This window comes from Mesitornis unicolor, unplaced genomic scaffold, assembly GCF_000695765.1.
Source record: "Mesitornis unicolor isolate BGI_N332 unplaced genomic scaffold, ASM69576v1 scaffold51812, whole genome shotgun sequence".
Lineage (NCBI taxonomy): Eukaryota > Metazoa > Chordata > Aves > Mesitornithiformes > Mesitornithidae > Mesitornis > Mesitornis unicolor.
Genome location: NW_010170867.1, coordinates 1 through 12962, shown reverse-complemented (window position 1 = coordinate 12962; position 12962 = coordinate 1). Strand labels below are relative to the sequence as shown.

The following is a 12962-nucleotide window of genomic DNA, read 5'->3' as shown; positions in this document are numbered from 1 at the left end:
GCTGAATAGCTTGCTTGCTTTGCCTTTGTACAGAACAGACTGTGCTGCTCCTGGCTTGTCTCTTGTGTGAACCTTTCTGCTCTCCTATCCTCACCTACTATATTTTACTTAGAAATTCTTTCTTCTGTCTTCTGCTTTCATGCTTTGTGTGCTAAGTTCCAGATCCAAGTTTAATGCATCTTTCTAACTCTCAGCTACTGGCTTTTTCATCACCTGTTTGGTTCCAGCTCTGTGTGCCTGCCTCTCCCCTCCTGAGTTATCATGAGGGAGGTTCTGCTGCAGTTAATTCTGTGTGTATCATCATTTGCAGTGACCTCCGGCTGCTTCTCATCTCTGCTTCTTCATCCTCCTTATATTGTTCATTTACATCTTGAATGCTTCTCTGACCATTTTTAATTTTCCTAACCATCCTTTTCTTCTGAATTCTAAATAAAACATCTGATCATTTTCCTGGCGGTCTTCAAATCACTTTGTTTTTTCTTCCCTGCTACAAAACCTCCCTCTGTTTCAAAGGAGTTGGCTTTGTGGTTTCCTCTGCCTACAACTGCCTTTGCAATGATTGCTCTCTTTCTCTGCCTTACCAGCAGACTCCCCACTCCTTTCCCAGCCTGTGGGTGATGTGTTGTTACTCAGCGCCTTTGCTGTTTCTCTTGGCCACAGGAAGTTTGGCGCTTGCTGACAGAGAGGGCCAAGTAGGATGGTGCCCAGCACTGTGTTACTTTCTGAGTACGGCTGCCCATGAGAAAGCTGGAGACCACTTCTGTGTATTTGCTCCCTTCAGCCGTGGTCTCTTTTGCTGTTGTTGCTGTGTTGGCTGCTAATCCACCTCACACTCACTCTCACTTTGATTTCTGCTGCAGTATAAAGGGACAAACTGATGGCAGGTGTCACTTTTTTTCCTGCTTAGTCTTCCAGTGCCAGTTTTTTAGGATAGACTAGATTGAAAATACATACAAACAGCAATCATAAGTGAAAATAACTGATACAGGTATTTTTTAGGAAGATTTTAAAATAAAAGCTAAAATCTCTAGCAGCTGAGGTTTTTAAATTAAACTGGCTGGCTTTGCACTGAAGCTGTTGAGACACATTTCTGTGATTTTTGTACTACTGGCTCTGCTGTGGACTTGTTTTAGGATAGTCTTAGACCATAACCAGTCAAACTCAGTGCCCACATCAGCTGTTTGATGGTCCCCAATTTTATTTGGTGCATTGCCAAGTAAAATGTCCTTTGTCTTAAAGACAGGGTCAGAATTTACTATTCCAGGAAAGGTTTTTCATAAAAAAAACCAACAAACCCAAAAACCTCCGAATTCCTCATCCCCACAAAAAAACCCCAATTCTTAGATCATTCTGTTAATCAGAATACTTAAGTAATAAATGACTGTGTACTGGGACCATAAAGAGAAGTTTTCAGCAGCAATGACTCTGCTTTTGTGCAGCTTTGGATATCTGAGACCCTTTACAGCTAAATAAAGGCTAAAAAAAATTCACCACAGATTCCCCTTAACTCATGGCTAAAAAGAAACTACGTAAATGTAGCAGCCTAAAAGGCTTATCTTATCAAAAGCTAAAAAGTTCCCAAATCTACCATCTATTCTTTACGAAAGGTTCCTAGTTATCATAGTATTAAACATGTTCGCCATCACCCTAAACATGGGGGTTTGGTGACATGCTAAATGTGACCTGAAAGCTGTCAGTAGGACATCAAAATATCTACAACTGCTTGCAAACTCCTGTCAGTTCAAACTGGCTCAGAAAATGGATTGACCCTTTGTGGTGACTAGGCTATCGTCTGTCTTTCCACAACCGCTGTAAAAATTGATTAAACTGCATTGTCTGCTTAGGCTGATTTAGTGGAGAGATAATTGTGAGCTCATGGTCACTCTGTGCCAGATTTATGCTGGTAGGTGATCAAAAAAGACACCAGTTTTGTATTAATGTTCATGGAATAAAGATTTCAATATAAATCTTGTTGGTTACATTTTGAAAGTATTCATTTTTTTGTCTAGTCTGGTGGTGAAAAATTTCAGACCTGCATTAGTTTGCACATCTGTTATTGCAACTTCATTATACTGTCATCAACATGTAGCTCCTCTTTTTAGGGAATGTAGACCAGACTGATGCTAGAAAAATGTATTTGTTGGAAAACGATATTATGACACTTGATTTTAAGAGCCATGTAGCTCTGATGATGGTCATACTTCTTCTCTATTTCAAATATTTTTTATATCCTACCCATAGAGCTGCTGCTTCTCTGTTCTATTCCTGTCGTGCTGTGAATTTCTGAGCTGTTTTGTAATTACCATATGTTTTCATGGAACTACATCAACACAAAACAATTTTATAGAAAGAAATACAAAATGGATATACTGTGCCAGCGATAATAACAGAGTTCATGTTGTGTAGAATGTGTTGAGGTTTTTCCAAATTAACTATTTTTTTTTTCCCCGCTTCAACAGAAATTGCCCAAGTTATTGCCTCTTACACAGCAACGGGTCCAGAACAGCTTACTCTTGCTCCTGGTCAGTTGATTCTTATCAGAAAGAAGAATCCAGGTGGCTGGTGGGAAGGAGAGCTCCAAGTTAGTTACTGTTTTTCTGAAATAAAATACCATGTAAAAAAAATTGTGATTTATTTTTTTTTAATAGTTGAAGATGATGAATGCATCAGTGGTAAATAGTCTTGAAAATGTTCTGCAATTAAGCATTTCCAAGTAAAATGCCTTTACAACAATACACATACATTCCAATTCCTTGAACTTGAAATAACTTGGAAGGACAGCAAGAGGAAGCCATTGTGTCCCATTGAAAATCAAGGACACCCATCTCACAGATCAGACCCAGCCTGCACTCCACTCCCATGTACATTTTCCTGGAGGGCCTTCAGATATAAGAAAGGAGTGGATTTTAGGGTGCATTATTTTGGCTGCTTTTGAATCCTCCCAGTCTCACGCCCAGTAGTCTTCATGTGAGCAAAAAAAGCAGTTGTCACGTCAGGTGGTGGGGAGCGCCAGCCGTGCAACAGGGGTGCATGGGACTGTTGGGTCAGGTGGCAGGGTCTGCTTGTGTGTCCCATTCCCACAGTGTCCGTGCATATCACATGCATTTGGATCAGCTGATGCATGTGAGCACTGTGAAGATGGAAGACATACTGGGGTGTGCAGTGCTGAATGTCTTCCTAAGAAGCTTTCTGAATTGCTTCAGCCAGAGGTTTGGCTATCCATTTTGTTGAATGATTGGGAAGTATTTGGATTTTCTAAGACGGCCGCCACTTTTTCAGGTTGTTTGGTGAACGTGACAGTGTAGAATGTCAGCCTGATTGCCCCATCTCAGCAACTGCTCGATTTGATGTAGAAGAGTGAGCAGAATGATGTCTGTTGGAAGCGTCAGAAGAGAGCTTTAGTGTTGTACTAGAAGATAATAAAATATTTTAAACAGTTGGGGTTTTTTTAAGATTAGAATTTGACAGTTTGGAAGCTTTGATTCTCCGTGACTTTCAGTGGCAAATTTGTTTTTTTTAACAGGGAATATTACATGAAAGTATGTAATGGATTGATTTTTGCATTGCAGATGCTTAGACTAACTCAGATATTTTTTCCACATTACTACCTGCCTTTTTTGCCTTTCCTGGTGATATTTTTGTCATCTTTTGCGGAGAAACCATCTGCCAGGATTACTTTGGTTTTCATTCGCACTAACATTTATGTTGTTGTTAACTTGTAGCTTTAAAGAGTCTCACATTAAATGTATTTTGAGCTAGAAAATAAGCTTCACTGGGCAAGACCTGTCACAATTACTACTTAGCAACTAACGGGAGGTTTTTTAAAAATGAATTTTTGGTTATTTAAATACTCATATGTAGCTTTGGATAACTTTCTCTGGTTTTCTTCATTACCAGTCCCCTACATATTCTTTTCATTCTCCTGTTCCAAAACCATAATAGTAGTTCTTGCTCCTTTGCTATGTGAATACCAAGGCTAATGGAGCAGAATGCTGAAATGGATTGAGGAAGTGGTTGATAATAAAAGCAGCAACCTCCTCCCCAAAGTAGTGAAATGATGATGAGACTTGGAGCAGAGCACTAACATTAGCTTTTCTTTATGCATTTGATTTCAAAGTGGCAGATTTTGTAGAAGTATATGTACAGTTCAGTTTCAGCCTCAAGTAAATTTTGATTATTCTTGTCCTAGGGGTCAGAGTGAAGGTGAAATAAGGCAAATGTGTTAAACATTACATTGCCAGGTTTAATGCAGTCTTGCAGAATATCTTAAAATAAATGATCTAGGTACAATGTAGATCAAGTACTTTCCTTTTAAGTAAAGAAAAAGACAGGGAAGGGAGTTGTTTAAAGAATAGTATATGTGTTAGATTACTTTTTTTTTCACTAAAACTAACAGCTATTTTGTTTTTAAAGGTGAATTTCTACATTCCCAAAATGGCAACCCTATTCTAAGAACAGAAAAAGGGAATAAATAGTTAAAAGTAATTCTTAACATAGATTTAATAGATTCTGATAGACTTAGAAGCTGGGATTTGATTCAAAGTTATAGAATAACCTTTCTTGCAGTAAGGATTTTTCTTCTGATTTTATTTGCAATGAACCATGCAGTTGGCAAAATAACTTTGCAGTTTCTGTCAAATTCCTGTCCTGCTTTGATGTCACCAGCTTTGTTAGACTGGATTGGACCTGCAGTTGGTTTGCTCCAATTTCCTGTTTCTGCCAGAGACTCACTGCAGCTGCATTACAAAGCATAGAGCTGCTGCAGGCCAGGTGTGTGGTGACCTGCTGCTCTACCAGCACACACACAGGGACCACACGCACACTAATACATGTGTGCACCATGTGTTCGCACTGATGCTCTCTGATTAGGTAGGTGTGAGAACATGTAGCATGCTTTCCAAAACCTTAACGTCTGGTAATTAGGATCATTTGGACAGTGTTTATCCATGGGTATTTGTGGTTGCAAAGCTTCATTTTTGGTTGAGTGGAATCTGGCTTTGGGATTCAGTATTTGAATCCAAACTTTACCCATTTTTTTCTTGGCATCATATTTTACTGTTCTTCTAGTACTTGATTAATGTGACGTGTGTTTATACTCCCTCTGTTTTTTGGGCAGGAGAGATTATTAAAAAGTTTAGATACTATTTCTTTAAAAGAAAAGAGGTAATTGGGATTCTTAATCTCTACTTACACTATTACAATCTAGGTATCTTTTTAAGTGCAATTCTTTGCATAATGAAAAAGCATTTAAATATCGCTACTCATTAATGCAATAGCTAGCCTAATATTCTAGATTTGTGGTTTAAACAGAATCAGGAGAAATCTTTCAGAAGGATCAGGGTTGTAGTGTTAATTATAAAGCACACAAAGTAGGAACACTGATAAGTGAAAAATCACGTGAGTAGTAAATAACTACTGTTTAGATACTATGAACTACTGTTTATATATTTAAAAAACTGACTTCATGTAGTGGAAGTATCTTAATATTGAACTATTGCCACAAGAAATAGCTGACTTCCTTATAAAATGCATTTTACTTATTCTAAAATAGTCAGTGTGACTGCATATAGTTAAAATATTGGCTGAATTACCTTGTCTATGGATCTATTGATGCGCTTAATCCTCTTATAAGAGTTGTTTTTTTACTAGGCACGAGGGAAGAAACGGCAGATAGGATGGTTCCCTGCTAATTATGTAAAACTTTTGAGCCCTGGTACCAGTAAAACTACACCAACCGAGCTACCTAAATCAACAACATTACCTTCAGGTAAGCGATGTGGTTGCATTAACAAAATTGCTTTTGTAATGTGTGTCATTTACAATAGCATTCTAAGAATATTTATGGATGTTCAGTGGGGTATTTAGTATCTGTTATGCTAGTCACTTTGCTTAAACTCTTAATTTTATTTTTTTTCTTTTAAATGAGGAAAACATACAGTTGGTCTGTATATTTATGGTGGTGGTCCCTCAGGTATGAACTGTTGAGTGCTAAGAAACCATCTGTGATATTACTGCTTAAAAAATAAAACTTTCAAATTATCAGTCGTATTTGTTTGCACTAATTGCAGTAAAGGAGTTTTTGAAGGTTCAGGGTTGTCCACAGGCTTAGCAGTTGAGGCACCTCTCATTCAGAATCTTTTATTTTTCCTAAGGTGAAGTGTGAGAAAACCACTCAAATGAAGATGTAGCTTTTTATCCCGTATATATACTTACTTTAAGGTTTATGAAAGGGTACAAGAGCGATAGACCATTGTATTTTTAAAGCTGTTACAGCTCCACCACAGGTCATGTCAAACAGTCCTGTGAGTCTCCTTCAAGGTATAAAGCCAGGCAGAAGACTGAGAACAAAAAGTTGATTCCTTGCCATGTTTCAGTCTTGAACCATTTTGCACTTATGAGTTGCTGTAGTACTAAGTAAATGGAATTCTTGTCAATCAAAAACATACAGAATGGATGTGTGTGCTTCCATAAGCCACCCAAAAGACTTGATATGGTTGGCTGTTATCTGTTTGGATTTAGTTGGGGGTAGCAGGGGGCAGAAGCATGCTGCTTCCCCAGGACGTTTTTTGACAGTCTGTCATTATAATGAAATAAATGTTTCTAAATGAAAAATGATAGTGAGCATAATTTTCTCCTTTAAATATGTATGAAGCATTATAAAGTGATTTATGGAACGAGAATTAAATACTGAAGTATTAATTTCATGTGCCATTGATATAAATCAAAGTACCATATCAGAGAAGGTAAATGTTATAAATGGTGCAAATTGGCTTCTTTGACAGTGATCATAAAGATACAGAGAATCAGACTACTATAAAGACTCATGAGTTTGAGTCCTGCAGTTAAAAAGGTAACTCGGCATTGAAACACATACTTTTGCAAGGCAATATGCTGGGATTCTATTTGTTTAAAAAATTATTTCAGGTTTGGCGGTCTGGGACTTCTCACACAAGCTAATAGAACTTCTACAGAATAAACTTTTTAGCACTTTTTTCATTGCTTACAGAACATCAAATTCTTAACGACATTAATTTTTATCAAATTCAGCTTTGTTATAGGCCTTTCAGTTTTGGAGGATGAGAAGAAGAATCTTGTCTTTCCATTATGACAGATGGCCTCACTAACTGTGTGGTTAATGTAAGAGGTTAAAGCATCTTCATAGGGAAAGTATATTAGTGGGTAGGCTTACTGTAGCAAAAGACATAGAAAGTCTGCAGAAAACCATCTACAAGGGTTGAATAATGCCCAAGGTGGTGCTTTATGAAGGGTTGAGAGTGTGCCATTACTGTCTGGGTTTTGAAGGTAGGGGATCCATCAGAAACTGGTATGATCAAAACCTCTGATTCTTTTGTCATTTCATTTTGATGTGTATGCTCTCCATCTGCCGTACTGTAAAGCAAACTGCATGACTTTACAACATTTTTAAAAATTATTATTCTGCTGCATGGACACTTTTGCTTTATACTTTGAGGTTTTCTTAATTTCTGACTGCTTTGTGTGTGTTCCCTCATAAACTTGGGTCATGAACATGTCCTTCCTGGTGTTGAGAAATGAAAACAACTGTTACTGCTACTTGGTGTTAGTCAGGCATAAGGAAGTTCACAATATTGGAATAGTGGGAAATGTGTTTCAACCATTCTGCTTGTAAGGGAAGACAACATTATAGGTTGGACTGATTGTGAGTATTGTATGAGAACCTGGATTCCCTCTGCTGTTGCAGTAAGACTAGTGCTGTTCAATAGACAAATATTTCTAAAAAAGGAAACAAATGGCTGAAAAGCAGTGGAGCTCAGAGAAGGTAGGCTATAGCTTGCTTCTGTAGTTAGCAATGGCTTTTGGAGTTTAAAGAAAGTAAAGAACTTTCTTGTTTAGACTTCTATAAGAGCTTCTTATGTAGGACTAAGGTGTATTCTAAGCTTTGTGACCAAGTATAAATAAGATCAGGATGAGGTCATTGCTTCAGGTTCAATTGAGGAGCTCTGTCTATTAAAAAATTCTCTTAAATTAGCTCCCCAAGTTTAAAGTGATTGTTGGGATCCCATTGGACTATTTGGAAATTCTGATTATACTACTGGACAGCACCAAATTTCATAAAATGCTTAAAAATAGAAGAGAATGATCTGAATTAAAAATACTTGAAAGAAATTTAATCTAGAATGGGTTACAAATCTATTAATGTACGTATTGTGTTCAGATATGGTCTAGCTTAAATTTTTTATCATTCCTAATGTTAGTAACCTGTAAACCTGTAGCAAGAATGCTGTAACATAGATTCACAGGTCTTTAAAGTGAAATGTGAGCATCAGCAGTGTTCACACAATTGAACTTGTGCTAGCACAAGATTACCTAAGACAGGAGTACACTGTAATATGCACATACTCTACATTCCTTTAGATATATGGGTTTATCTCCAGTATGCTGCGGATGTGTACACTTTGGTTAGTTGATGTGTTAGGTGTGACAAATGACAGGGAGTGCCCCTTTTAAATCTACTTTTTTCTTTGTGTTTTTTTTCCTCTTTTGCAAGTAACAAAGCTTAAATATTAAGACATGTGTAGAGTCCTGTTAAATGTGGAGTTTATTTGATGTATTAGCTAAAAGAAGTTGATTAATTTCTGAAATATAAATTAAAAAAAGAAAGAGAGGAGCCCTTTGACAAATTTAAATAAGTTGCTGGCTGAGTACAAGAATGAAGATAAAAGAAAAAATTAGGATTAATATAATGGAGAGAACCTGACAGCAAGGCTAATTAGACAGAAGTTTTGTGTCTCAAGGCAAAATACTAGAATCCCTGTGACTTGGCATAGAGAAAACATCAGGGAAATAGAGGAAATTATGCATTTAAATAAACACTCCTGCTGCTTTAAAGAATTAATAAAATTGCTCTATTATAATTGATCAGAAATGGCTGTGTTCTGAGAACCAGTCAGATTTGATGAATTTCACAGTAAGGGAATAGAAAATAGGCTTCTGGAAACAATCCAGTGGTGCCAGAAGGGCAACTGAAATGGCTTAGGATGCTTTTTGTTTTTCTCATCCGTTCCAAGATCTTTGTGTTCCTAATGTCTCAGTGGTAGTACAAGGATATCACCATTGGCTTTCTCTTGAATTATAGAGCTGTGCTGAGCCTGTCTGGTGCTAACTAGAAAAGCACTTTTTTCAGGCCTCAGCTTGTGGAACTTAAAGTTTCCCAGACTTTTCTGTCCATTGACCAGTCCTGTTGGAAAACAGTTTTCAGAACAGGTTGGTGCAAAATACTTTTTTAATAAATGTGCAACAGAGGAAACTCTGTTTTTTTAAATCACCTTGAGACAATTTGCTAAGGGCTCAGCTAAGCACCAGTACAGGAGCACAGGAGAGAGGGGCAGGAGCGTGGCAGGACCAGTCCAGATCAGGGTAGTGTCTTGTACTGTGACATCCATAGCGTTCATAGTTGCTTTACACGTAGCTCATGTTGTGCTGAAACGTTGCCAGTGCCATAGACCTCTTCCTTTATCTTCCAGTGTGCCAAGTAATTGGCATGTATGACTACACTGCACAGAATGACGATGAGCTAGCGTTCAATAAAGGCCAGATTATAAACGTCCTTAACAAGGAAGACCCAGACTGGTGGAAAGGGGAGGTGAATGGACAAGTGGGTCTCTTTCCATCCAACTATGTGAAGTTGACAACAGACATGGACCCAAGCCAGCAATGTAAGTGACCCTCTCTGCTGCCGTGCTGTGATTATCTGTGTAGTACGTTAAGATGAAACATGCAGCATTGCTGTGATTCTGCTGTGGTTTGCAGAAGTCAAAGCTTTGCCACTGCTGCGCTGGTCAGAGTCTCTTTGAAGACCTTCTATAATGCAAACCTTATTTTATGTTTGTTTTATTTTTAGTTCCCATCCCCTTTGTAGCATGTTACCCTTTATCATTTTTGCACCATGCTGTGTACATGCCTGACTCATTTTCCTAGCTTGAATTTGCTCATTGTTTTGTTTTGCTTATGTGTTGTTTTCCTCCTTTTTCTAGGAATCATATGTTGTCCATCCCCCACTCAGGCTTGAAAGTCCTCAAAGAGACCCACTATCCCATATCACTGCCCAGAGGGATGATGGGAGATGCAGCCTTGATCATGTGGCTTCCAGCATGATCATCTACTGCCTTCTGAGTAGAAGAACACACTGCAGAGCAGTTTACCTCATTTTACATTAGTTGCATGTAATCGCAATGTTTGAGTTAATTACCTACAGATATAGACACAAAATTAAAATGAAACAAAAAAAACACAAAAAATCAGAGGATAGTGGGTCCTTTTGTGGCTTTCATAGTTACCAAACTAATTTTTCCACCTTTGCACAGGTGCTTACAGTAGTTTTAAAATTATTTTTAAATATATATTTTAGCCTTTTAAAGGAAAAGTATAAATTAAATTTCTTCATTGCAATTTTGTTTGTGCAAAAAGACCCACTATCAAGGAATGCTGCATGTGCTATTAAAATTGTTCCAAATGTCCATAAATTTGAGACTTTATGTATCTTTCTTTTTTATTGTTCACTTGTCCAGTGTTGTCAATATGTCTTCCTTTTTTTTTTAACTTTTTTTTTTTTTTAAATTACAAAAGAACAGAAGGAGTTAAATCAGTTTAAGGAACTTTAAATGTGCCCAGTCACAGATAAGGAATTTTTTTGTTATTGTACTGTATGTATCAGATGTTCCTTGTTGAGTGTGTAATACATTGTGGAGAGAAGACATTAACTTCCTTCCAATGCAAGAGATATTCACCTTGCATAATGTTGTTATCCCAGTTACTTTAATTTTACTTTGCACATTACTTGTAGCTGCGTACAGTTAGAAAACACCCTGGTTTGTGTTTGTCTCAGATGTTTCACTTTTTGCATTTTCGTATCAGAAATCAGTAGAATGCTACATACGTGTGGGATTTGAGAACTAACTTCCTTATTTTCATCTTGGTTACATGAAGTTTGATTTCTCATTTTTACTTTCTTATGACTATGGAACAACACGTTTTGAGCAAGTAATTTTCTTGACAAGAAAGAATGTATAGAAATATCTCCCTGCAATTAATTTCCAATGTTTACATTTTTTTAAAATAGACTGTGGAATTTATACAAATTAATATTAAATGGAGCTTACAGTCAAGTTTATGTAGTAGGTGTGCTGTAGCTAAGCCACGTTTGTCTTTCCAGCATTAGTCACGAGCTCTTGATGAAATGCCTGGTGCTGTCAGTGCAGAATTCCTCTTTTCCCAATGCCTCAAGCACAATATAGCCGTTCTACTAATTACTTTACCATTTAGTTATGTTCTGGTTTATGTATTTCATTTATTTCTAAATTTCATGCTGGCAGTGTTGTAGCGTTTCTAATCCTACCCCATCTCCCTCCTTCTGACCCGTCATGCGGTGCAAAGAACAAGTGAAGCTCCTTACTCAATTGCACTTCAGTATTTCATCAATATGAATGTAAATTATATAAATATATAAAACCCTGCAGCTTTAACAACTGTAATACAGCCTTTAAAATTAGTTACATGTGTAGATAATTAAATTCTTCATATAAAAGATAGACTAAAATGTGTTTGTTGTCTTGTTGCTGTGTACACACAGAATTCACCAAGTGGCATTAGTGCATGTAATGAATTTGCCACCGGAATAGCCTGAAGCCCACCTGTTTAATTTCAGAATGACACTTGTCTTGTTCTTTCGAATAGTATTTCAATATAATTACTTAGATTGGTCATGATTATCTGGAACCTTTTGCACCTTTCTTTATTCAATGCTTTCTATGTGTTACAAATCAGTTGATATTTTTTGACTCTATACTGGTAGATGAATTAAGAATACTTAATTGTTTTTTTATGGGTTTACATTGACTTAGGCTCTGTGTTTTATGCCAGAAGCTTTAGTCTTAAAACATGCACAATTGCACAGATTTTCTTTCTTTAAGGATAGTATTAACACGCACAAATTTTTCATTTACCTCTGTGCCATTAAAAAAAAAATAAATTTCTTCTCCACCATAGCCACTTGCTGAAAAATATGCTGCCTGGTATGACATAAATTGAACAGAACTTAGTACTTATAGTTTTCAGTGCCCATTGTTTTGCTTACTGAGAATGATGTAGCCAGATTTTACTCCACTATTTCAATATTATGTGCATTAAAATGTTATTTTAATGAAAGGATATCTCTGTTTTCCCATATTGAGCTTCTGCGTTGAAAGAGTCGTAACTTAAGTAAAAGCATTTGTCCTAAGGGACGTTTTGGGTTTTATGACTTCAGGCCAGAAACGAACTTTCTCTACATATTAAAATATTTGCAATACTTTGGAGATAGAGGATTCAGATGCTGCTTTTTTTTTTTCCATTAATCAAATGAGAAGAAAAATAAAGCTATTATAATAATCTGCAGGCTACATGTTTCCTAACATGCTGCTTAAAAATGCTGAGAGTGATGGCTCATAAAAGATTTTCAAAATCACAGTGCTCTAAAAGTTCTTGGGGTCAGTTTTCCACTGAAGTGAAGAGAGCAGTCTGAAGTTGTCCCTCTGTAGAAACACACACACAGATACAGACACGGGTGTATGTTATGCCAGGATTCCTCATGCAGAAGAGTACTGTGTATTATTCAATAGAGCAACAGCTTTATCAGTCTGTCTGTTGTTGAGAATAGTTAACTCTAAAACCTCAAAACACATTTAAAATGTCCCAGACAAAGATATTCAAACCATTGTGGCTTCTGTTGACATACATTGTTGAAATACCTATGATGTTTATTTACTCAATTATTAAAGTTCTTAAGTGTACTACTATAGCTTGGCATGGTATTGTTTAATCTTGCTCATAATCAGTTATTTCCTTTGAGTAGCAGGGAAAAAGATAGTGCATTTATTCTTTCTTACCTGTCTGGATTTTGGGGTTTTAAATATATATACATATATGTATACACACACACACACACA

At 36.8% G+C, this 12962-nt stretch overlaps 1 protein-coding gene across 1 annotated transcript in view; it reads left to right on the top strand.

Moving 5' to 3' along the window:
* The window catches only part of LOC104537054 (intersectin-1-like), a gene marked incomplete at its 5' end in the record, with an annotated part of 33036 nt that extends 21691 nt beyond the window's left edge, over window positions 1–11345 (top strand). The window contains 4 exons of the mRNA XM_010179831.1: window positions 2460–2581; window positions 5650–5767; window positions 9504–9695; window positions 10014–11345. Of these exons, the coding sequence (XP_010178133.1) occupies window positions 2460–2581; window positions 5650–5767; window positions 9504–9695; window positions 10014–10015 (434 nt within the window). The remainder of the gene's footprint in view (window positions 1–2459; window positions 2582–5649; window positions 5768–9503; window positions 9696–10013) is intronic.
* Window positions 11346–12962: the final 1617 nt, after the last annotated feature.